We start from the raw sequence: 22,155 nt of genomic DNA on the forward strand, positions 1-22,155 counted from the left end.
CAATTGGAATTGAACAACAACATGTAGCTGCCTCACAGATCTTAAAAGTGTCTTAAAAACATGAAGTTCACATTATGACTTAGTGCTGTGTTTGCCCAGGTGTTCAGTGCTGTGGTTTATGTGCCCCATTTGAAGGCGTGCTGGACTGTTAAAGCCTGTTCACCTCTCTCTACTTCATCTCTGTGCCTTCACAGAGGTGTGGGGCTTGGCACAGAGGCATGGGCGCAAGTGTGAAAGCTTGGTTTGTTTTTCCTAAAGCGATGCCAGTTTAAGCTCAGCATCCCCTTTGCACAGTCACAGGATGGACTGGGTTATTAAGTGAGTGCAGATTAAAGTTATATGATTTCGTACCCTCGATCAGAGCATTGCTGACCCCAAACCAGGATTTTACTTTGGTGTGAAATTAATGGAACTGGGTCATGTGCACGATGTGAATCGTATGTACAGTTTTGTTTGCTACCTTAAAGATTTTTCCTGTTAATTTTCAGTAGCACACTTCATTTGTTATTTTTATTAAATAGATGGTGATATATGCAAACAAACCTGAATGGAAGTGCTGTTAGGAGGTAGACCACATGGTCATGATATCCATTGCAGGCAGGCTATTGAACGTACAGTGCTTTAATTGTTGTTGTTAAGTGTTTTTGGGTGTGCTTGCAAAACTGGCCAATTGATGACCGTTTATAAGCCTCTGTCCCAAGTCCCTGATTCCCCAGAATGGGAGGGGAGGGTAATCTTTCCCTGGCAGGAACAGAGATCTATACCTGTTAGGCCTATATTAGCCTATATAGTCTACAAATACAGCTCTGGGTGAAAGTGTCAACCCTTTCCTTCAAACACCACAGTCTTTCATGTTCTGTAGGAGCTTTATAAATAGGACATGCTTGGTCATGAAGCTGATAGTTGTTTGTGATCTGGAGAAGCATTGAATTGTTCCAGCCCTATAATTAATGATGATGATTTTTTAAATCATTTGAAAAATGCAGTTCTAAACCCCCTTAAAGTACAGAACAGCATCCATCTTATTCTTGAAATGCTTCTACAATGTTTATTTTCCCTGTGAGTTTTTTTATTTTATTCTAATGCTGGGAGAATGAGTCGGTTAACTGGAAATACACAGTTAATACTCATGTGCTAGGCTCCCATGAGCAAAACATATCAATCTTCAGATCGAGAAGAACAATTGCCCCAGGACAGAAAAGAGAACAACTGCATGAGAAAATACTATGGTAGCTCTGACAGAAACACTACAGTTGGCTGATTAACCCAACTAAATGCTTTTCTTGGTCATTACTTTAATGTGCTATAGAAGTACCAGAGATATTTTACAATTGAGTAAGTGGGTTTTCCCCGCCTTGATTGGCTGTTAAAAACCAATGGTGTAGAATACACTGAGCATTCAGTCAGTTGCAACACAATATAATTAACTCAGTTCATGAGTCATTTCTTGTTAAATCTTGGCATTTCTTAATTACAGAGAGTGAAGAAATGAAATTACTTTTGCAACACAGACAAATATTCAGTTGTAGGATTTATGTACTGCTTATTGCTTTTTTATGTTTCTGTTTTTGTTTGTTGTGAATTTCTGGTATATTTTTTTGAAGTACAAATGAAATACAACGAGTTCTTACCCAGATAGAATAAGTAGGCAACATTTAAATTAAACGCATCAATTCATCTTTCTCTTCTAAAGCCACCCTGAGTAGTGCAGGTTGAGAAAGGTTTTTTTGCAGTTTTCATTACCCCCGAACTCTGTCAATTGGAGAACCATTGACTGCAAGAAGGTAGAGAAGAAATTCCGAATAGCAATTTTTTTAACATTAGAACAGAGATCTTGTTCAAAGGCTGAAATGCATTAGCTCAATTCAGGAGGCTTTAAAACTGGAACCAGCCTGTTTCAGGAGAGCTTTAAAAATGCCATCTGTAGCTCAGTGCTCAATGGCCAGTGTAGGCACCTGAGACTTTCCTCTCCCTTTGCATGGTGATGTAAGCGATTCTTTATGATTATGTTTCTTCTTGCTCTCATAGCAGTGGGATTGGAGCTTCCTCAACTCAACTTTCTTTATTTTCTTTAGAAACTCTACAGCCGCAGGTGCTCTTTTCCTGTGTGTAACTCCTGTGTGTGATTGGACATTCATGCACTGAGTTCCCTCTCAGCCCACCTGACTACACTCATGAGTTGACTGGTAGCAGAGGCCTGCAGGCCAGAAAGCCACTAACATCACATGGTGGGATTGTTTTCTTAGTCTGCTGGAAAGATTAAGATTAACCCTCCGCTCATGTTATGGCTCGAACAAAACATTTGTGGCCGCACATCCATGCCAGTTGGTAGACAAGGCTTCGAGTGCCCACTTCAATACAAGGGAGTGTGTGAAATTGTTCCAAGTCTTTGTTTAAGGGGTCAGTCACCATTGCTTTCACACTGTTAAGTGGTACAAAATTGAGCTGACATGCCACAAAGCTATGTCTTCCATAATTGTGTGGACAGAAAAACAACTAGGTAAATGACACAACACATTGTTTGGGCTACATCCTGTATTTATTTTCTTCATAGAACCTCTGTAATCTCTAATACAAGCATATAAAGACGTACAGTAGAATTATAATCAGAAATGTGAAAAAAACAAGAAAACTAACAAAAGAACTGAGGATAAAAAATAAACATGTTGGAATATCCTTTTGTGCTTTCAGTAGCTCATACCGTCTGTTGAAGTGTTGAATGGTGTTGTGTTTCAGATTCCTGCGCTCTATATTGTTTTTAATCCGGCAGCCTTGAAAGATCTTGCTTGTAAACCGGTTTTATTTGTTGTGTGTTATCACATTGACCCTTAATCTGCTTTTTGTTAAGGACATTTGGGAAAGAGCCTTGCCCTAATTTATGCCTTCTTAGGAAAGGAGATGAAACCTATTTGTCTTATACATAAGTGATGATCAAAAGCAATACACTTGAAATAACATAATTATACTGATGGTATGACAATGCCTCTTGGAAGATTCACCAGTAATGCTGCTTACATAACAGCCAGAACTACATTACTGCTTCTTAGGGGTATGTTTCTGAATTAAAAAGCAATAAATACACAGACATTCTGTCCTGGGCACTAGGTGGAGACTTGTCTCAGAGGCCGGCCAGTCCCGGGCTGACTCTCCCATCCCCAGCCTCAGAATCAGTCTTCTGTCCTGCCTCTTTGCGTCGCAGGCACCAGGTTCCCCTCAGCTGGTGATAAATTGCACCGAGTCTTGCATTGGTTGCGCTCTGTAAGCTGTCTTTGTTTGCTGCCAGGCCTGATTGGTGATAATACAGCGTTACAGGAGGATGTTGCCAGGGGATTTGCCAGGTTCACAGCACTAGCTACCATGTGCTTGTTATTACAATATCTATTTTTAATTGCAGATAGTCTACTGTGATTCAGGATTGCACAGAGCATGGTTTTGCATCACTACAATATAAACATAAAAAACCCTTTAGTGACTATGACTAATTATTATTATTATTATTATCAATAGTATTAGTAGTACAAGTATAATACGGGGAACACTAAAGATTCCCAGTTATCATGCTTTGAAACTGATCTTGATTTGGCACAACAGTGAGAGGGGAATTAAGATCTAGTGAAACACAATGGGAACATCACCTGTAGTGGACTGACACAGCTCAACACTTAGGAAGGCGAAAGTGCTTCTCGCTGAAGGACCCCATAATCCAATAGCCCCGTGCCCAGCCCAGGGTCTCTGTGTGCGTACTTACAGCTCCAGTCACAGCGTGCGATGGATGGGAAGACCTCCTGCCGTTCACTCCACACATCTGTCTTATTGGGGCTGACCCTGAGCACCCTGGCAGCCAGACTAATCACTTGTTACAGGAAGATCTATAGTGTCCTAGACCCTGGCCAAAGACACACGTGCACATGCCGGAGACAGCCATTGAAAAACACAAGACACGGTTGAATGCAGTCGAATGGTGGAGACGTAGAGGAATGACCTTCTCAAAGATAGGATGTGCCATGGAAATAGCTCTTAAAAGAAGCATGATAAAAATAAAGGCTAAAATGTGACAAAGACTTATCAATAATGCATGTAAACGCAGCCTGCTGGGTTCATAGCCAGAGCATTGCCTCACCCCTATACTGCTAGGTGAGGGGTCAAACTGGTCCACAACGGAGATGGACTGATTTATAGGAGGTCATGTCCTTTTTACCTTCACAACTGAGCTCAAATACAGGAAAGGAGAGATGAATGTACAGCACCGGTATCAAGCCACAATGTGCTGTGTCTCTTATTTTTAACCTGAAACAATACTATATTTATTTTAAAAGCGCTCTGTGTTTTTCCTGTATACAAGTAGGCTCCATGTACTCTTGGACAGTTTCCCCCTTTCCCCACAGCACTACAGGGCCCAGGCGTGGCTATAAGGGGTCATCGGTAGGACAGGGTACACAGTGCTTCTCTAACCGATGCGTCCACTTCCCCTGACCCGAGACCTCTGTAGCCGCAGGATGTGTGCTCTTCACACGGCGCCTGTCTGATGCCGTGCTTCAAGATGACAGCTGGAATTTCGCACAGGACAGTTAGCATGAAATTGATGGGATGTTCTCCTTGCAGTAGCTGTGTAAAATATGCCCCCTCGCCTCCAAAACAAAAGTGATGGAGGAAAATGTAATCTGTGTGCTTATAGCATGAATTACAGCTTACATTGTCTGTCTTGGCTATGTTCAGCAAGCGGGTTATGTGTATCACGTGTATTTGAATTACTACTATACAATAAACTGAGAGGCAATCACTCGCCTTTTCTCAAGCAATCAAAATTTTAACTGTCAACCCCAGGCTGGGGAAACCTGTCAGGCAGGTTGTCTCTTACTATAATTGAATGTATTGATTGAGCACGTTGAATAATTCGCTAATGCTTTAGTGCAATGTGTCTATGTAAGACCAGTGTAGTAAGTATGTCACTTAGTGTTAAACATTTCAACAATATTAGGTGGAAAAAAAGCATCTGTGAAGCAAAAAGCCCTACTGAGATGCAGCTGTATGTTGGAGAGCATTAATGATACTGAATAGTTGGAGGCCCATTCCTACGGGAAAGTACAAATTAGCACAGGGCAGCGATACTCTCAGAGAAGGTCAGTGCAAGAAGCATGAAAGGCAGAGATCTAGGATGAGCTGCAAGGGCCCACTGGCTGAGCTGAGTGCTTTGCAAAGAATTATATAAACAGGGTGTAGTTCTTCCATTTGAGCCTAATTATGGGAGAACCAAGTAAAGTGACGCTTCAAATGTGGGCTGTCTAACAGTAACCCGGTTACTATGGAGCCTGCAGAAGTAGTGAACTGCGTGCTGTACTGTCGGCAGAGGAAGACGAGCACTAATTATAGGCATGAAACGTTAACTGGAGCTAATGTGCTCTGCAGTGACTCATGGTGCTGCTTGTTGCTAGCCAGGGCAAAGAAGCCCAGCCGTAAACTGGACATGCTAGTGTTAATTGGGGAAGCTGATGGATCTTTGCACAGCTCCTTGGGCCTTCCAGAGGCATTAAAGAATTTATTTAACAGGGTGGACATATACAGAGTATCCTTACGTAGCCTCCAGTCCTAATTTAAGAACAGCGCCTATTGATGCATGAAAGAGATGCAATATTAAAAATTTAGTGTTCGCTGCTCCATGAAAGCCCTGTTGTGAGAGTGCCGAGGGGGGATAAAGTAGCTGAACAATTTGCTGAATATTAATCTTTTTTTTTTAGAGGTTATCTGAAAATCACAGAACTTTAAAAATCCTTGGTGAATGAGATTTAAATGCAGGGGCCTTGCAAAAGTATTCAGACCCTCTCATGGTTTTCACTTTTTGTTGCTTTAAAGCTTGCAGTCAGTGTATAAAATAACTTATATACACAACCTGCCCCACACATTCAAAGCAAAAACTGAAAGAACAAAGTAAATTTATAATTAATACAAAATAAAAATGTGAAAGTCATGATTAACCCTGAAGGCAAAAGTATTCAAACCCTGTGGTGCGACGAACCTAAATTCATTCAAGTGCACAAAATTACCTTAACAAGCCACACAATTAGTTGAATGGCCTCTGTCTGTGTGCAATAATAGTGGTTCTCATGATTTCAGAATTAAAACACCTGTCTCTGTGAGGTGCCTTGGTCAGGTCAATCATGAAGACCAAGGAGATTAAAAAACAAGTCAGGGATAAAATCATTGAAAAGCACAGGTCAAGAGAAGGGTACAACAAATATGGAAGTCTCTGAACACCCCTGTGAATTGTCTACTCAATCAGTAAGAAGTACTACCACCCAGACACTGCCTACATCAGGCTGACCCTGCAAAGTGCGCAGCCGGGCAAGGAGAAAACTGGTGAGGGATGCCACTATGAGACCAATTACAACTCTGAAAGTGCAACAGAGATCAACACAGCACATCTACCAGTCAACACCATCCCTACAGTCAAGCATGGTGGTGGCAGCATCATGCTATGGTGATGCTTTTTCTCAGCAGGAAATTTAAAGCTTGTTATGATTGAAGGAAAAATTGATGAAAAATCACCTTTCAACAGGACAATAATGCAAAGGACAAGGCCAAAGCTACAGTGGAGTAGCTAAAGAATAAGAAAATGAATGCCCTTGAGTAACCTAGTCAAAATCCTGACTTGAATCCAACTGAGAATCTGTGGAAAGACTTGCAAACTGCTGTCCTTAAGTGATCCCCAAGCAACTTCAATAATTGCATAATTTATCAGGATCAAAAATAAACAAAAAAGCAATGCTATTTGTAGGAGTTATTCAGTAAGAAATGTAGATAGGGAAAATCAGTTTGAAATTGCAAATTGAAGATCCTTGTGAGGGTTTTCATAATTTCCTTGTGCCTTTTCAGTGTGCTCTGTTCAGGTGTTTCTTGGTACTGGTGGACAAGACCTTCGATAATATACATTTAGGTAGTTTCTCCAAGTATTGTGATGTATGTTCCAGGCATGTCAGTACAGTGACATAATGGTAAGCACATGTTTAATAGATAGGCTATATGAACAAATACAATCAAAATGACTTTAGATTGTTGTTGTTTCAGCAGGTTTTATCGTTTGAACAGTACCTCCACTAGGAGGTTTGATAATCTTGACAGCCCTTAATCTACATCAAAGTATCCTGCAAAACTCTGCTTCTTCTCTGGTTTGTACAGCCACCACAATCCCCTGAGAGCAGAATCTCATTTTCAGTTGGCAGAAAGATTGAGTCTTATAATTATATCAGCGTGAAATGCTGTGGAAATATAGTGGCCATCATCAACGTGGCCAGAGTGAAACCTATCATAGGAGATAATGTAAAAATGAAACCAGAGGAAACTATCTGAGAGCAGAATATGATCTGAATAGAGCGGTGAGGTAGAGGGGAAATTAAAACGCAAACAAAACAAGCTAGTTTTGTCTCAGCAGTAAGAATACATGAGTCACTGTGAATATGTGATTCTGAAGTACAAACTTGAAAGAATAATACTAGAAAGGTGAAAGTTTCTGACATTCCTGACTCTTTTCTTGTCTTTTATACTATAACAAGGAATTTGTTTGCTGCTTGTTCAGTTTTCTCACATAAAAGGACAATTGGATGTGAATAGTTTAGAATGTGGCCTCTATTTGCTATGGAAACCTCAGCAGCCCCAGCCCGCCCAACACTGTTTAAGAAGTTGTTGATGTTTGATATCATGACCTGGAACATTCACAGTAAGCTAATTGCTTGTTGCATTCAGTACCATTTGGTTCTTGGAATAGCTGAATGGTTCCTTTTAATATGAAGAATACACAAAAACCAAACCTCCCCACTTCTGTTGCCCATCCTTCTGTTCCAAGCTGTTTGCAGTGGACACACAATGCAGTGCTTGTGGTGCAAGAAGGCAGAGCCTTGTAAAACAAAAACATGCTTTGTGCAAATCCAGCGAGGCAATGCATTAACAAGATATCTGTAGAGAAAAGGCTATGTTCACTCTTCTCCCCCTAAAATACAAAAAAAATAAAAAATAGCTGTAATATAAAATGAGAGAGACCTATGTTTCTTTTGTTTGTGTCACGGTACAAACTGTACGCTAGATCCAAAACAGTGATGCCTCTTCTCCTACCAACCTTGGATGCCATTTTAGAGTCCATTCCAGTTATTTCTTATATAGTCAGTGGTATAAATCTGTCAAATTTATTCTAGGAAACAGTTCTCTTCTTCTTCTTCCACTTGGCTTCATCTTTCATGCTGTATCAGGTCTGTTTTATTATCCTCCTTTAATTTCTAGGAATGTGTATTTTAATTGTGGTTCTGTCCCTGGTTGGTGTTTAAACAGAGATGGCAGAGTTGTTCTGTCTGATTTAGTCATATGTTTCTCATGTGTAGCCTTCACATCTTTGTCTGTGTATCTGCATATCTGCGTATCAGTTGTACTGGTGTGCCTGCTTGCATTCTCTGGAAGAAGGGCTCTCAAAACCACATGGTTCAAGAACGGTAGAGATTAGATTTGATTAGAGCACAGGGATTTTGCAGTGTTCCCTTCTACAGGCTATTATTAATTATAACATTTAAAGATCGGTGTTGAACTGAGTATATCCGAAATCATATTGATTAGGGTTAGCACAAAAAACCCTTTTAATAGCTGGGTGCTTTCCATTTCCCCATATATGGTCACTTGAATCTCTCCTATTATCCCTCTTCCTTGTCCTTGTTCTGTGTCAAAAATGATTTTCATTTAGTTCTTCCTGCTTAAATATTTAGGTTCATTTGATTAATGTTATTCAGGGAGTAAGTGGTAGAGCAATAAACTTGTCTTCCTGATTTTATTTTTTATTTATTATGGTTTTTAAAGATGCATTTTACACACATTGTAAATATATAGCCTATATTAATTTATTTCCTAGGCAAAATTGTTAGAAGGGTAACCACGAGCAGAATTGCAGTTGGTGATTTTTTCTTAGTTTTTCAACCTCTGTAATTTATACACCTGCAATGCAAACATGAAGAAACATATAAAGAATCCTGCCCTATTATTGAGCCCATAGCATCCCTATAATAACAACTTGACTGTCTGTGCCCCCTCCCCACTCATGTTGTTATGTTTTGTCAATAAAGCGAAACACCTGAATTTAAAAGAGTCCTAATCCCTCTGTGAGGCCCCTTGGTTCAAGATAACCGTTGTGCTGAAAGAAATCTTCTCAATATCCCACTAATCCTCGCCGTGCGACGTGCTGATTTCTGTTCTGAATCAGGCTTTGATGATAAATAGCATTGCCTTCTGTATCTCATCCCCTTTACTGCTGTGCCACTTTATATTGCCAGGGCCCGGCAACGGTTCTGTGGGCAGGGTGCTGTGGGCACTGCCTGCCTGTCTCGGCTCTGGTGGGGACTAGGGGATTAACACTCAAACAATAGTCATTACATTTATATAGTGCTTTTCATTCACTTAGGCTTATCACAAGGCTTTACAAAGCCAGTCAATGACAGAAAGAGGCATTGACCATAGACGACTAATGCTGTTTCCATTGTGCACTTGGCGGCATCTCACGTGTCCAGGGAAGGGGCGGCTTACATGCTAATATTATTCCACAGCCTGTCCTGAGTTTGCCAGGCTACAAACGGAGGTCCTGTTCTTGTGGAAGAGGGTCACACTGGCTTGTTAGACGCACAAGCTCTGTTTTTTACCCAATTATCCTACAACGGAAGTGCTGAGACACTCCATTCTGATTCCTGGCATTGGCCGTGTCCTTTGAAGTGTGCTACATGGTGTAGGTTTTTGAGCATACACATGTTTTTTGTTTGAATGCATAGCTGCCGTTTAAAACCAACCTGTAAGGGATTGTCTTTCGCTGAGCTCATTATTTCCCAGTGAACCATGCAACCCACATGTTGTGCTAATCAGGCTTGTTAGCCTCCTGTGAAAGTTGATACTGTAGTGTAAAAAGAGGCATGTGAAACATGTTTTAAGCACCATGGGCTCTTGCGAACATGTACCACTAGTGTATTGAGTGGTTTTAGATAGCAGGCCCTGGATGAACTCTCAGAGGAAATGACATGCATTGAGAGATGCCCTGTCTTTCAGTGAGACAGTGTTAACCTGGTGTGGGTCCCTGTGGAGGCAGTTCTGGTCACTGTGTCATCTTTTCATGTACGTGCTCTTCAGGTCGATGCTGCCTGTCCTCATCTATTTATAGGAACTAAAACCTTCTGAACCAGAAGCCAGCCTTTTTCTAAAAGTCCCTGTAATCTGCTAGTTCATTAGCTAATAAGCTTCTTTCAGGCATCCCACCTCTTTGTGACAGCTGGGATTAAATTGGATTCCCTTCATTTTTTTCAGACGATAACGGGACTGGAGTCCCAGGTTCTTAATCAACTGAGACTTGTGTCAACAAGCTCTTAAGCATTCCCCACAAGACACAGTGCTCCTGTGCCCTTTGACCTTCATTATTCAATCAGGAGACATGTGTATAGGAATGGCAAGGGCGCGTGGGTAATGTTTTTGTGGGAGAGGCTTAGTGAAGTGTTCTGTGCCTGAATTGACTGATAAAGCATGCCTTTTTATTGATTCTTCTGAAAATCTTCATAGACGTGGACCTTGCTCGGCATGGGCCCCATTAGAGAGGTATTTGTCTTAGTATTTCTGTGTTGTTTTTTTTACAGATGTCCTGCACAGTGAGGTTTCATTAGAGGGGCATTCTTTAATGCTGCCTGACAGTTGAAGCACCTTTAGGATACTTCAGCAGTACAATTTAAAGCTGTTCTAACTTTCCTCTACAAACACACAATAATTATGTCAATAGTTATTCAAGCCACAAGGTTATTTACTAATGTACAAACAGGAGGCACAGTACTTCACGAGCTTGCACTGTTTCAGGATCTGTTATTTTAAATCAGACTGTATTGTATTGTATTGTATTGTGTTTTATATCAATTCAGTGTGGTTTGATGCAGTTTACTGTCATGACATTAGTTATTCATCTACTGGAGATCCCGTTCAAAGTGTTGTTAGATTCCCATAAATTCATGCACAGATTGCCTATTTAAATTTTTGGTCCCCTTCCTAACGTTATTGGTCAGAAATGAATGTTTGTATCGACAGCGAGTGATCAGGTGGCTTAGCTGGGGAAATTTCCATCAAAATTACATTCTTAATAAATCTGTCCCAATTCAGATTGTCAGAAGCCCTTCCTTTAGCTTGAGCCCAATCTCATTTTAAAAGCTTACAGCCAAGTCCTCGGATTTCAAGAGGGGTGATGAGATCCTATTTGACAGGCAGCCGAGTCTTGTGTGTATTGGCGTCGGAGTGTTTTCTAGGGTCCTTTTTCCAGTGGGTTTGATGTGCACGTGAGTGATTGACAGAGAAGAGAGCCACTCACACTCAACCCCATTGCATTACCAAAGAGCCCAGGCTTTATGGCTAAAGGTGCATTAACCACGATTCTTAGAATTCAATAAAGCAATCTGCTTCAACCATATATCAGAGAGAGGAGGGGGAGATTGAGAGAGCAAGAGAGACAGAGTAGGCAGAGTTGAAGAAAGTGATGGATTTGCTAGTTCATAAGTAAGGACTGGTCCTAGACAGCAAAGGCACACATGAGGGAATAAGGTAACATTGCATGAGGCACGGAGACAGCAGAGAAACTAAATAAAACCGAAAAAGAGGGAGATGGCGAGACAGAGGGGCTGAAACAGAGAAGTGAGATTTAAAGATTGTATAGACATGGAGGCAGAGGGAGAAAGAGATGGCTGAAGATAAAATAAAAAAATAAAAAACCCACATGCAAACCAAGTTGCGCTTTAGAATGAGATCGAAGATAAGACACTGGGTAATGTTTGTCAGCCATGAATATAGGCCTCCTCTATTTGTGCTTCATAGCTTAAACGAGATGTGTGTTGCTCCTGTTGCATAAAATGAAAAATAAATACAATTCAGTCAAGCCATTCTTATGTGATAAACAAATCTGATTAAAACAAAGAACAGGAGGGTCTGGTAAAACCCATGGCTCTGGTTTCATCAAGTGTCTAACAGTAATTGTGTGTAATCTTAATTTTCATAGATATATAAAGTAGGCTATTCTGTAATTATTCCTTAATGAGTGATTGTTAAGAATAATCTCCTTGTGGTAGCGTTAAGCTAATTTCACATCTCAATTCACAGTAAAGCGCATAGCAAACTGGTCGTTTGTTTCACAAATGTCCCTTTGCAAATGTTTTAATCTCGATATAACAGCAATCCGTATAGGTCATCATGACTGACTCCTGGTTCTTAAGTTTTACACAAACCGTAAGTCGCAAGGAGAATTACAGGTAATCAAATCATGGAAATACCTTCAGCGTCTGACTTAATTCATGATCAATCACTTGTCAGTTTACTCTGCACTCATTAATTATTCAGTCAAAGTTAATATCCTGAGGCAGTGTATAGATAATTCAAACCTGGGATCATTAATGAAACTGAGCATAGGTTTTTATGGGTGAAGAAATATCTGAGCTTGGCCCAGTTCTCTTCTGTCTGAGCATACCAAACAGATACAGTTTGCAGGTTACTTTTCTTAACACAACATACATTTAATTGTATGACAAATATTTGTTTTTAATCAATTTTCAAGAGGGAACATAAGAACATTGATATTCTGTGTTACTTGGACTATTTTTGTTCACCTTTCATTTTAAGAACAAGTTGAATATTGATTGATTTATAGTATTCTTATTATACCACAAATAAGACACTTATCTCATTCCTTCTGTCCTTTTTAAAGTTGCTGTTCTGTTTATTTGCTCAGAAAGAGAGAGAGAAAATGTGATTGACATGATTTGAAGATGAGCTGGTGTGAAGCCATCTGACAAGTGGAGGTAGCCCAGCGAGAGGATGAAGCTGGTTGTTAATATAAACTCCAGAGGCATAAATAGTACTAACTACCTTCCCTGGTAGACCCTTGTGATATATTGCACATTATTTTAGCAAGAACCGGAGAGCATACAGTATTTAATATCAAACAAACCCAATGAATCAGTCCTCTTGTATCTTCCATGACAAACAGTAATTTTGGACTGGGTAATGTAATACACCAGTTAATGATGGAAACCCGACAGCAGAAGGGCATTGGGGCATTTAGTCTTTTCCTTTTGCCATTCCCCTCTCCATAAAGTGCATAGGTGTCTAAATCAGAGTAAGCTCTAAGCTTGCTTATTACAGATGTGATTTCATAGAATGGCACGTTGCTCCTGGGCCTGCGCTACATTATTAATGCACTTCTCTTACTGTTAACAAGCCAGGTCTCACTTGTTAAAAGGATTAGTGTGGCAGATATAAACAATTACATGAAGTTCATTACATTAATGATGAAAGAATGGCTGTATAGTATTGATCTGGACTGTGTCATGCACTCCCAAGTCCTGCTTCTGTTGCTTTTCACCCCTACACCATACCAGTAATGCTGATGGAAAAAAGGCCATGTCTATGGCAATACAGACCTACCAGGCCAGAACTTCACACCAGGGGAGTCAGACCTTTCAACCTATAATTCAACTGCCACATTGGTGTTAATTGGTTAGTGCAATATACTGAAAAACATTGCATCTCATTATGTTACATGCAAACTGTCAGCCTCGCTGTAATCCTGCTCTTGATGGATTTAGTTCCTCAACTGGTAACATTTTGCCTCGAGTGTTTCTCATTTAATAATGGCAATTACTATTTTATTACATAGACATTATTTACTTTGGCTGTTACTCCTAATCTGTAATTGGTCTAGGATTTGTACACTCAGGTGTTTTCAGATTTTGAAGGACAGGCGTGCTGTCCTGGTATGCTATTAGATCAATGTTTCTTATTACAGTAGATTTCTTTATCAATAACTAATTATATCCATATCCCATGCTAGTTTGAGAGGAATGTAATTTGCTTGCACTCCTTTTCTGTCTTTGGACTGCTGTCTGCTAAATGGATGTGAAATAGCCTGTCTTTGGGCTATTGGAATTATAGTGGAAAAAACATGATGCCAGGTTTCCTGTTCAGGAGCTGAAAACTCTTTATTATTCTTAGTTCAATTCCAGTGCACGTGTTTATTATGCTCTGAATTCGTTTTTTGAGTAAACACTGTGAACACCAGTGGCTGTTTTTTGTGCACTGGTTCCTGCAACATAAAAATAGTCAAAACATTGTCTTTTGATAAGTCTTTTGTGTTCTGAAGAAGCCATTTGTTCTCCAGCAAACCATTTTGTGGAAAGAGTCAGAGTGTTTCTCAGTGATATCATATATTTAGCAAGAAAAGGCTTGGTACTGCATATGAATTTTCTGCTTAGATAGCTGTGCAAATTAAAAAGGTTAGCCTAAGTTGTTAATGCAATCCCTGCACACTCGCGCTCTTTATTTTTTTTCCCTTCTGTAAAACTCTGGTATTTTCAAAAGCCGGCAACAAAGCGGCTGCCCTGGAATATAAGTCTAATTTGTGCACAAAACCAGGCAGTGAAATATAGAGTGGTTACTGTGGCTGTTTCTCAAAGGTGAGTTGATGTATCAAGCTGTCCCCTGGGATGGGTTTCTGGAAGGTGGGAATATCCTCTTCTGTTGGAGATAAATCACCAGAGGGACCCCATTGTGGCGCTGAGATCCATTACACCCAAAGGGGAGGAGCTCTGCAGTGCCAGTGGAATAATCCCAGTGGACGCTCAACACACGCCACGTAGCTGACCCGTTCTCAATCGCAGGCCCAACACAGCCCGAGACATGGCCCAGCCTGCGCCGACTAAGCCACCTTCACCTCCAATTGGCTTCATGATTTATCTCCCCAGTCGCCATGGTGCTCCCTGTCTGAAGGTGTGCTGGCTATCATGTTGTATCTACAAGGAGAAAATTCTGTAACATTAAGAAGATTATCTAAAATGGGACATTAATCACATGGGAACTTTAATGGCTCTGATCATTACAGACTACATGCACTACATGCAGGCTGAATGTAAAGTGGGCAGGAGGAGGAACTGTGGCAGTCAGGGGCGAGAATCCCGATGGCAGACTGTGTGTAGCGGTTAATGAGTTTTGTTTTGTTTTTTCATACAGAGGTTTCCATCCCCGGTGAATTTGTGTATTTTATGTTAGCTCCCGGGGAGTTGAGGTTAATGTGCTAGTTCTGCAAAAAAAAAAAAAAAATGTGGAGCTGGGGATGATTCACATACTATGTTTTCCATTGGCTACAATCCGACATACGTTATATAGCCAATAAATCACATCAGCAGCACGGACTCCTGCCCAGATTGCTAGTTTTGTTTTTGCTTGTAGGAGATGTGCACATTTTAATGGAGGCCGTTTTCACATTCACATCTCTGGAAGCTCCAGGTGTTTTTATTGCCACTGCTATGAAACTCATAACTGCCTATAATTTATGATTCAAAAAAATAAATCCAGTACCAGGGGATATTTAATTCTGCTAGTAGAGACACCAGTTTATCAACTTTTTTTCACAGCTGCCATTATCAGCTTCCATAATGGTGAGAAATGAATTTGCACACAGCTTTACAAAGCATGCATGGGGAAGTGATATTGTAGATGTTTTGTAGAGCTAACCTATTTAACAATTTAAATAAGTAGGTGATACCATTGTCTCATTCCCTTTGCTACAGGGGGAACATCTGATGTCATCTGTGAATCCCTCTAATGTAGCTTTACCCTGTTTAATTTTGCGCTTAACCTTTTTCTTTTTCAATAGAGGTTAATGATGTTTGGAGCTTAATACCTGTAATATAGCGAGGTAAACATTTGTGCTGTCCTCAGCCTACATATGGAATCAGCACTTGAGTTGTTTAAATATTTATCACACATTATGGCTTCAGCCTTTGCAGCATACCCTTAATACTGATGTGTATCTCCTTAAGGTGTGTCCCTAAACACGTGAGCTTAATACACCACCTATTTCAAACAGTACACACTTAATCTGTCACAGTAAAAACGGAAAACATTATTCTAATTATCCCATCTATCGCTAGTGTCCTGCTGCTGCATTATTCATTCTGATGTTCCCCGCTGCCTCTTGAGAAATTGAACACTGCCTTCCATTAATTTTTCATTAGAATGACTTAAAAGCAGCTTCAGTCATCTGCAGGTTTTTCTCATTCAGTCACTCAAGGGGGGAGAATAAGGTGATGCATCATCCAGAGCTCCCAGCACTCAATATTTCTTTATGTAGAAGTTAACGGGGCTATACAACTAGCAAGCATAACATACAGATCTCTTATATTGTGATGTAGGTAAATATGGATGGCAAACAATACTTGTTGGGTCTTCCACTGTTGGTGCAGTTGTCTGTGTTGACTGTAGTGGCAGGGGCTGAGTCTCAGGGGCTCAGTAACTGGGTTCCCTGTTTGTTCCTCTAGGAGACCTCCTGAGAGGCTGACGGCTCCTCAACACAACCCCGCCGCTCTCCCCTGACAAACATTACACTCTCCCATTGCTGTCACAATAGACAGGGAGCAGGATACCAGGGCTGTAAAATACATTTTCCTTCACTGTAAACAAGGCAACCATAGTATGTCTTTATTTGCTAGCCTTGCTAATACAATCATGAGCTGACTTCCAGGTAACATATTGTTGTAATATTGTTTTGTGTTATTTTTCCTAAACTCATGTCACTAAAACACGAACTAGGATTTCCACTGAGGGTAGTTGTTTACACCCTGATCTATCACACAGACCCAAATGCAAGAAACTGCACCGCTGTTCTTTGAGTTTCCATTTGGTTGGTACATTAGCTGTTAGAGGAGTGCCTTGTTTTTGAAGGATGCTCTAATGGCAACATTGTACGTTTGCCAAAGCATTTACATTAAGGGTGCAGGTGCTACAGAAGAGTACAGAAAGCAACACACATCATAAATAATGCACAAACACACTCTTGCTTTACAGAAAAAATGAAAACTTCCCTTTTGAACTGGCAACATGGTTATTTACATTTTGTCTCTCATTGAGTGACATGGTTTCATGTATTTAGTTGCAATGCCAGCTGTTGTCTCTATGTTCCCCTTCTGTCTCCATGGTGCTCTGTTTGGAGGACTAACTGGAGTCTCCCTCTGTGTCTGTGTAGATGACAGTGCCTCGGCTGCCAGCAGTATGGAGGTTACTGACCGCATCGCCTCCCTGGAGCAGCGTGTGCAGCTGCAGGAGGATGAGATCCAGCTGCTGAAGTCTGCGCTGGCTGATGTCGTCAGGCGGCTCAACATATCCGAGGAGCAGCAGGCCATGATGAACCGAAAGGGACCCACCAAAGGTAATCCCCGCTGCGGCTGCGCAGACCATTCTCATGGGCTCCTGCCCTGGGGTTATGGCGAGCCACCGTATGCTGGCCAATTTAAATTTAGGATTTCGGGAATCTTCCACCTTTATAACCTCAAACAATTATTCAGATTTATGTTTTCCCTTATCCGTACAAATGTTTTCTTGAAAAAGAAATAATAAAAATGCGTAGGCCTTCGTTTAAGCTCTCTGATAATTTAAATGTGAAATATATACCAAATATAGTATAGTGACGAGTATTATGTCCCCCTTCCAAACAGTTCAGTGTCCAACCATTCCAGCTTCAGTCAGGCAATTTGTATTTCGCCTTGCTCTTGGGTCATCAAAATTGAAATGAAATCGCAGTTTAATAAAGGCTGTGATGGTGTGACAGTCTGATGTGATGCTGATGTGACTCAGGGACCTCGCAGCTGATGCTTCAAGAGAGTTATTCTGCACGGGCTCCTCTCAGCGAATCTCAGACAGGATATCAGCCTAAACCTCTTTCTTTTTCTTCTAAGAATGAGATGTTCTACATTTCCCAATTCCATGCCATTCTATTCTGATTTAGTTGTCTCTCTCTTTTCCCGCCTTTCAGTTTTTCTTTCTCTCTCTATGATATTTCCTTTTTTCCTTCTTCACACTTTCATCCGCTCTCCTCTCTCTAACTCTGGGTCTCTTTAGACCAGACTGCTGTGAAAAAATCCCCTCCTTCAGAGAGTGATAGATCAGGCAGTGCTGGCAAGCCAGGTAAGCAGCATCTCACAGTCCTGCCTGTTGCCCTGTCACTGCACAGCTTGGAGGTCTGTCTTTGCATCGTGCACCTGCTAATAATTAAACTAATAACAGTCAATAACATCCCTGACACTCCTGTTGTGAAGCGCAAAGGAGGCATGCAGAGGACGATGGGGTATAACTTGTTACGGTGATATGCTATTGAGGTTTCATATTTAGGCACAGCACCAGTATTGATCAAACGTTTGACTGGAACATCTTGCTTGCTTGACTCCCCCCCCTACATCCCCAAAGCAGGTGTTCATAAACCTGGTATATCTTTTAATCCATTGACGTGACATGACATTTTGTTATTTGTTGACTAAGGAAACTTGCAGCCAGAAACACAGCTACATGGCAACCTTACAAGGATCTATCAAGAGTTGGGGATTGTACAGTAGCTTAACAACAGTTTATAACACCATGTAATCCAACTGCAGAGAAGCAAAAACTTTAGAATTTTAGTATGTGGAGTCAGGCATCAAAATGGAGAATTTGAAAGACTGGTATTGTCCAGCTCACTGAATTCTTATGAAATCACAAAGAGATGTTCCTGCTGACTTTAATTAACGAATGCATGTTACTGTGACTGATTGTGACTCTAGAAGGGAACGCACGAATGGACAGACGTTCTTGTTCACACCACCTAGTCTATTCTCAGCCACTCTGTCCCACAGCCACGCTGGTAGTCACATGCTGGTAACCAGATAAAAATGACTCTTCCCCTACGCTGCAGTCTGGGGCTGGCATTTCTGCCTCATACATTCTACTTTGCCTCTTGGCAGCTTCTCCTAAGACACACTGTGAGTCAAATATGTGAGTTACTCTGTGCCAGTTCATCAGTACATGGGTACAGCTTGATCTCTCTGTAAAATATAGCAACTGGCAAGTCCCTGTCACTGTTCCGATTAAAGACAGCCCATGTGTTGTGATCTGTTGTCAATAAATAACCAATTTGACACTGCCTGGTACTGCTTTCTTTACTTCCCTTTGCATACTGCCCGTCACAATGGTAACCTTCTGCACACTTATGCTGCATGAGAACTAGAATGTTTTGAGACACCAGGCCAAGGGGAAAAAAACAAAAAAAGCTTCACGGAATTAAATATTTATCGGGCTATGTTCCCTGGGTGCAACGAGAAGACGAGTTTTAGTTTTCCAGCTCTTAGTATGCTGCAGCTGTACGAGTACCGATGAGTTCTGTGTTTTCTTCTGACAGTAAGACCTACCAAAAAGGAACACAGAGGGATCAATTACCGGGGCTGTTGTAATGTGGGATGTGTGTGTAGTTTTTCTCGATGTATTAGAGGTGAGAACTGAGAGTGGGAGACTGAAGGCTTGAGCCTCCTGCTCACCTACCCTGAGGCCCATGGGCTGGAGGTAATGTGACCAGGATCTGTTAGTTTTCTGTTTATATGAATAATCCTACAGCAGGTGCACTGTGGGCTGGTGTTTCTTAGGAAACAAACATACTGAGGGCTGTGCGTGTGGGTAATAAAGGAAAACATCTAGGGGTCATGGTGGGTTAATCCATTTCATCTCTAAACCGTTTACACTTCCCATCACTTAAACAGCGTCACATGCGTTACTCTATCTGGACTCACTTCAATCTCAGTTCATTATGAGAAGTCCTAAATTAATTGCAGAATTTAAAATAAAAAGAGGAATGATTATTGAGGTGATGGCAGTATAACCTATTGATTGCAAAGCACTCGCTCCTGATTACTGTTATTTGGCTGTGATATTTTTTTAATCTTATTTCCTGTCTTCTTTGTGTCTTGCAGCCAGACCCCTAATGCAGGCCTTGCCCTTGAGGCCAACAGTGAACAATGGCACCGTACTACCAAAGAAAACCAGCACACTGCCGTCCCCCTCGGGCACCAGGAAGGACACCTCATCACCAGCAACCAAGAGGTAGGCGCACTCTGGAGAGACGGGCTGCTGGGATGGTGTAGCGAGATGTAAAGAGAAACTGCTATGCTGAAACATCTATAGCAGCAGCAGCAATGTGAAACTACCCAAGGAAAATGCATCAAACCTACTACAGGAAGGTCACTTGTTGGGGGTATAGATTAGATCAGTCTCTGCAACCTTCCCAGCTTCACGTCTCCCTCTTCTGTCATTCAGTTTATATTCAGCTGTATACAGTGGCCAGCAAAGGTCTTTACTGACACGGGTCTGAAAATCGCCGCTCCAGCATCTCATGAAACCTGCATCTCCAGCTGATTAATAGATGATCTAATAGACCACAGTTGTCTCCGCAGGGGTTCATTGTAGAGAAGTGCCTGAGCTTTTGTCATGCTTCTGTCGATCGCTCGCAGCCATCGTGTTGCAACACAGGTTGTGATTTTACCCGAGGGATGTGGGAACATGCTTCAGCCATTTGAGGCCTGCTCTCACATTCTGTAATGTGACCAGGCACTGTTCACTAAAATGCAGTCTTGTTGCATACCACAGAATTCAGTTCACCTGTGCTTTTATCTGCACAATTTGTGAATATGCATCGATCAGCCATAACATTATGACCACTGACAGGTGAAGTAAATTACACTGATAATCTCGTTATTATGGCACCTGTCAGTGTGGGTGGGATATATTAGGCAGCAAGTGAACATTTTGTCCTCAAAGTTGATGTGTTAGAAGCAGGAAAAATGGGCAAGCGTAAGGATCAGAGCGACTTTGACAAGGGCCAAATTGTGATGGCTAGACGACTGGGTCAGAGCATCTCCAAAACTGCAGCTCTTGTGGGGTGTTCCTGGTCTCAGTGGTCAGTACCTATCAAAAGTGGTCCAAGGAAGGAAAAGCGGTGAACCAGTGACAGGGTTTTGGGCGGCCAAGGCTCATTGATGCACGTGGGGAGCAAAGGCTGGCCCGATCCAACAGACGAGCTACTGTAGCTCAAATTGCTGAAAAAGTGAATGCTGGTTCTGATAGAAAGGTTCAAGGTGTTGACTTGGCCTCCAAATTCCCCAGATCTCAATCCAATCAAGCATCTGTGGGATGTGCTGGACAAACAAGTCCGATCCTTGGAGGCCCCACCTCGCAACTTACAGGATCTGCTGCTAACGTCTTGGTGCCAGATACCACAGCACACCTTCAGAGGTCTAGTGGAGTCCATGCCTCGACGGGTCAGGGCTGTTTTGGGACCTACACAATATTAGGGTGGTCATAATGTTATGGCTGATCGGTGTATATAGTTTTGCTTCACAAATAGCCCAGAACAAGTGAAGTTCTGTGCATCAGAGAGCTGGATGAAAAACTGTTGTAGTAAGTTTCTGGTATTATACTATATTCATAGGAAACAATATTGAAATCGTTTAACAGGACAGAGGTTCACACTTCACTGGACTGGATGTGTTACTGGATCAAACACACTGTGATCCTTCAAGAGTCATTAAGGTTGTGTTAGGATCACAATTACACTAGGGAGCTCTGAGGGGCCTGTTGTTATTCTAGAACTCTCATGTTCTGTAGAACGCAAGAGTAGCTTTTCTTTTTGTAACGAAAGTATCAGCTTTTACCATGTCCAAATGTGGACAGATGTCAGAACACGTGTTACCAGACTGTTTTAATGTTTTATACGTTTTCTGGCAACTGATAAAATGACTAGCAGATGATGTATTTCTTAAACTTTTCCCCTTAGTCTCGTAGCAAAATTTTCCATGTTATTTTTTTCCCTGCTTGTATTTTCAAAAAGAAATGGAGTTTCAAAATGTCACCTGCTGGTAGCTGTAGACAAAGTGTGTGTGGAAAGTTTCACTGTGTTTCATCATCCTGCTAGGCAGTTGTTTCGGAGCTTTGATCATCTTAGACACACGGCAGATTTTGTGCAGATACATTCACGTCACTATGGATATATCTCAGTGCAGGGGATATTTTTTGTAAACGCACTTAATTAATTTGGTATGGCAGGATTATGTAATTGTAATTTAAGATGCTCATTATTTTATTTGGCTGAAAATGTGACAATTACAGTGTTTAATGTAAGGCATGACAGCAGCGTCCACCTCTTTGACAGAAAACACTTTGCAATCCATATTCTGAGCGGCTGTGCCTGGCTGTGGCGGGGAGTCTGGCAGGAGCTTGGGCAATGTTGTTTCCAAGGAGTTAATGAAGCTTTCATTTCAATTTCTTGTTACA

The 22,155-nt window shown here is 41.3% G+C and overlaps 1 protein-coding gene across 12 annotated transcripts in view; it reads left to right on the forward strand.

Moving 5' to 3' along the window:
• eml1 (EMAP like 1) overlaps positions 1-22,155 on the forward strand; it is a 71,479-nt gene that overhangs the window by 21,612 nt on the left and 27,712 nt on the right. For 7 of the 12 annotated variants that reach the window (XM_066694923.1, XM_066694921.1, XM_066694914.1 and 4 more), the window contains exons 2-4: positions 17,054-17,236; positions 17,926-17,991; positions 19,800-19,929. In XM_066694923.1, the coding sequence (XP_066551020.1) occupies positions 17,054-17,236; positions 17,926-17,991; positions 19,800-19,929 (379 nt within the window). The remainder of the gene's footprint in view (positions 1-17,053; positions 17,237-17,925; positions 17,992-19,799; positions 19,930-22,155) is intronic. The other 5 variants (XM_066694918.1, XM_066694920.1, XM_066694922.1 and 2 more) reach the window with 1 other exon arrangement.

The sequence above is a fragment of the Amia ocellicauda genome, chromosome 21 (assembly GCF_036373705.1).
Source record: "Amia ocellicauda isolate fAmiCal2 chromosome 21, fAmiCal2.hap1, whole genome shotgun sequence".
Classification (NCBI taxonomy): Eukaryota; Metazoa; Chordata; class Actinopteri; order Amiiformes; family Amiidae; genus Amia; species Amia ocellicauda.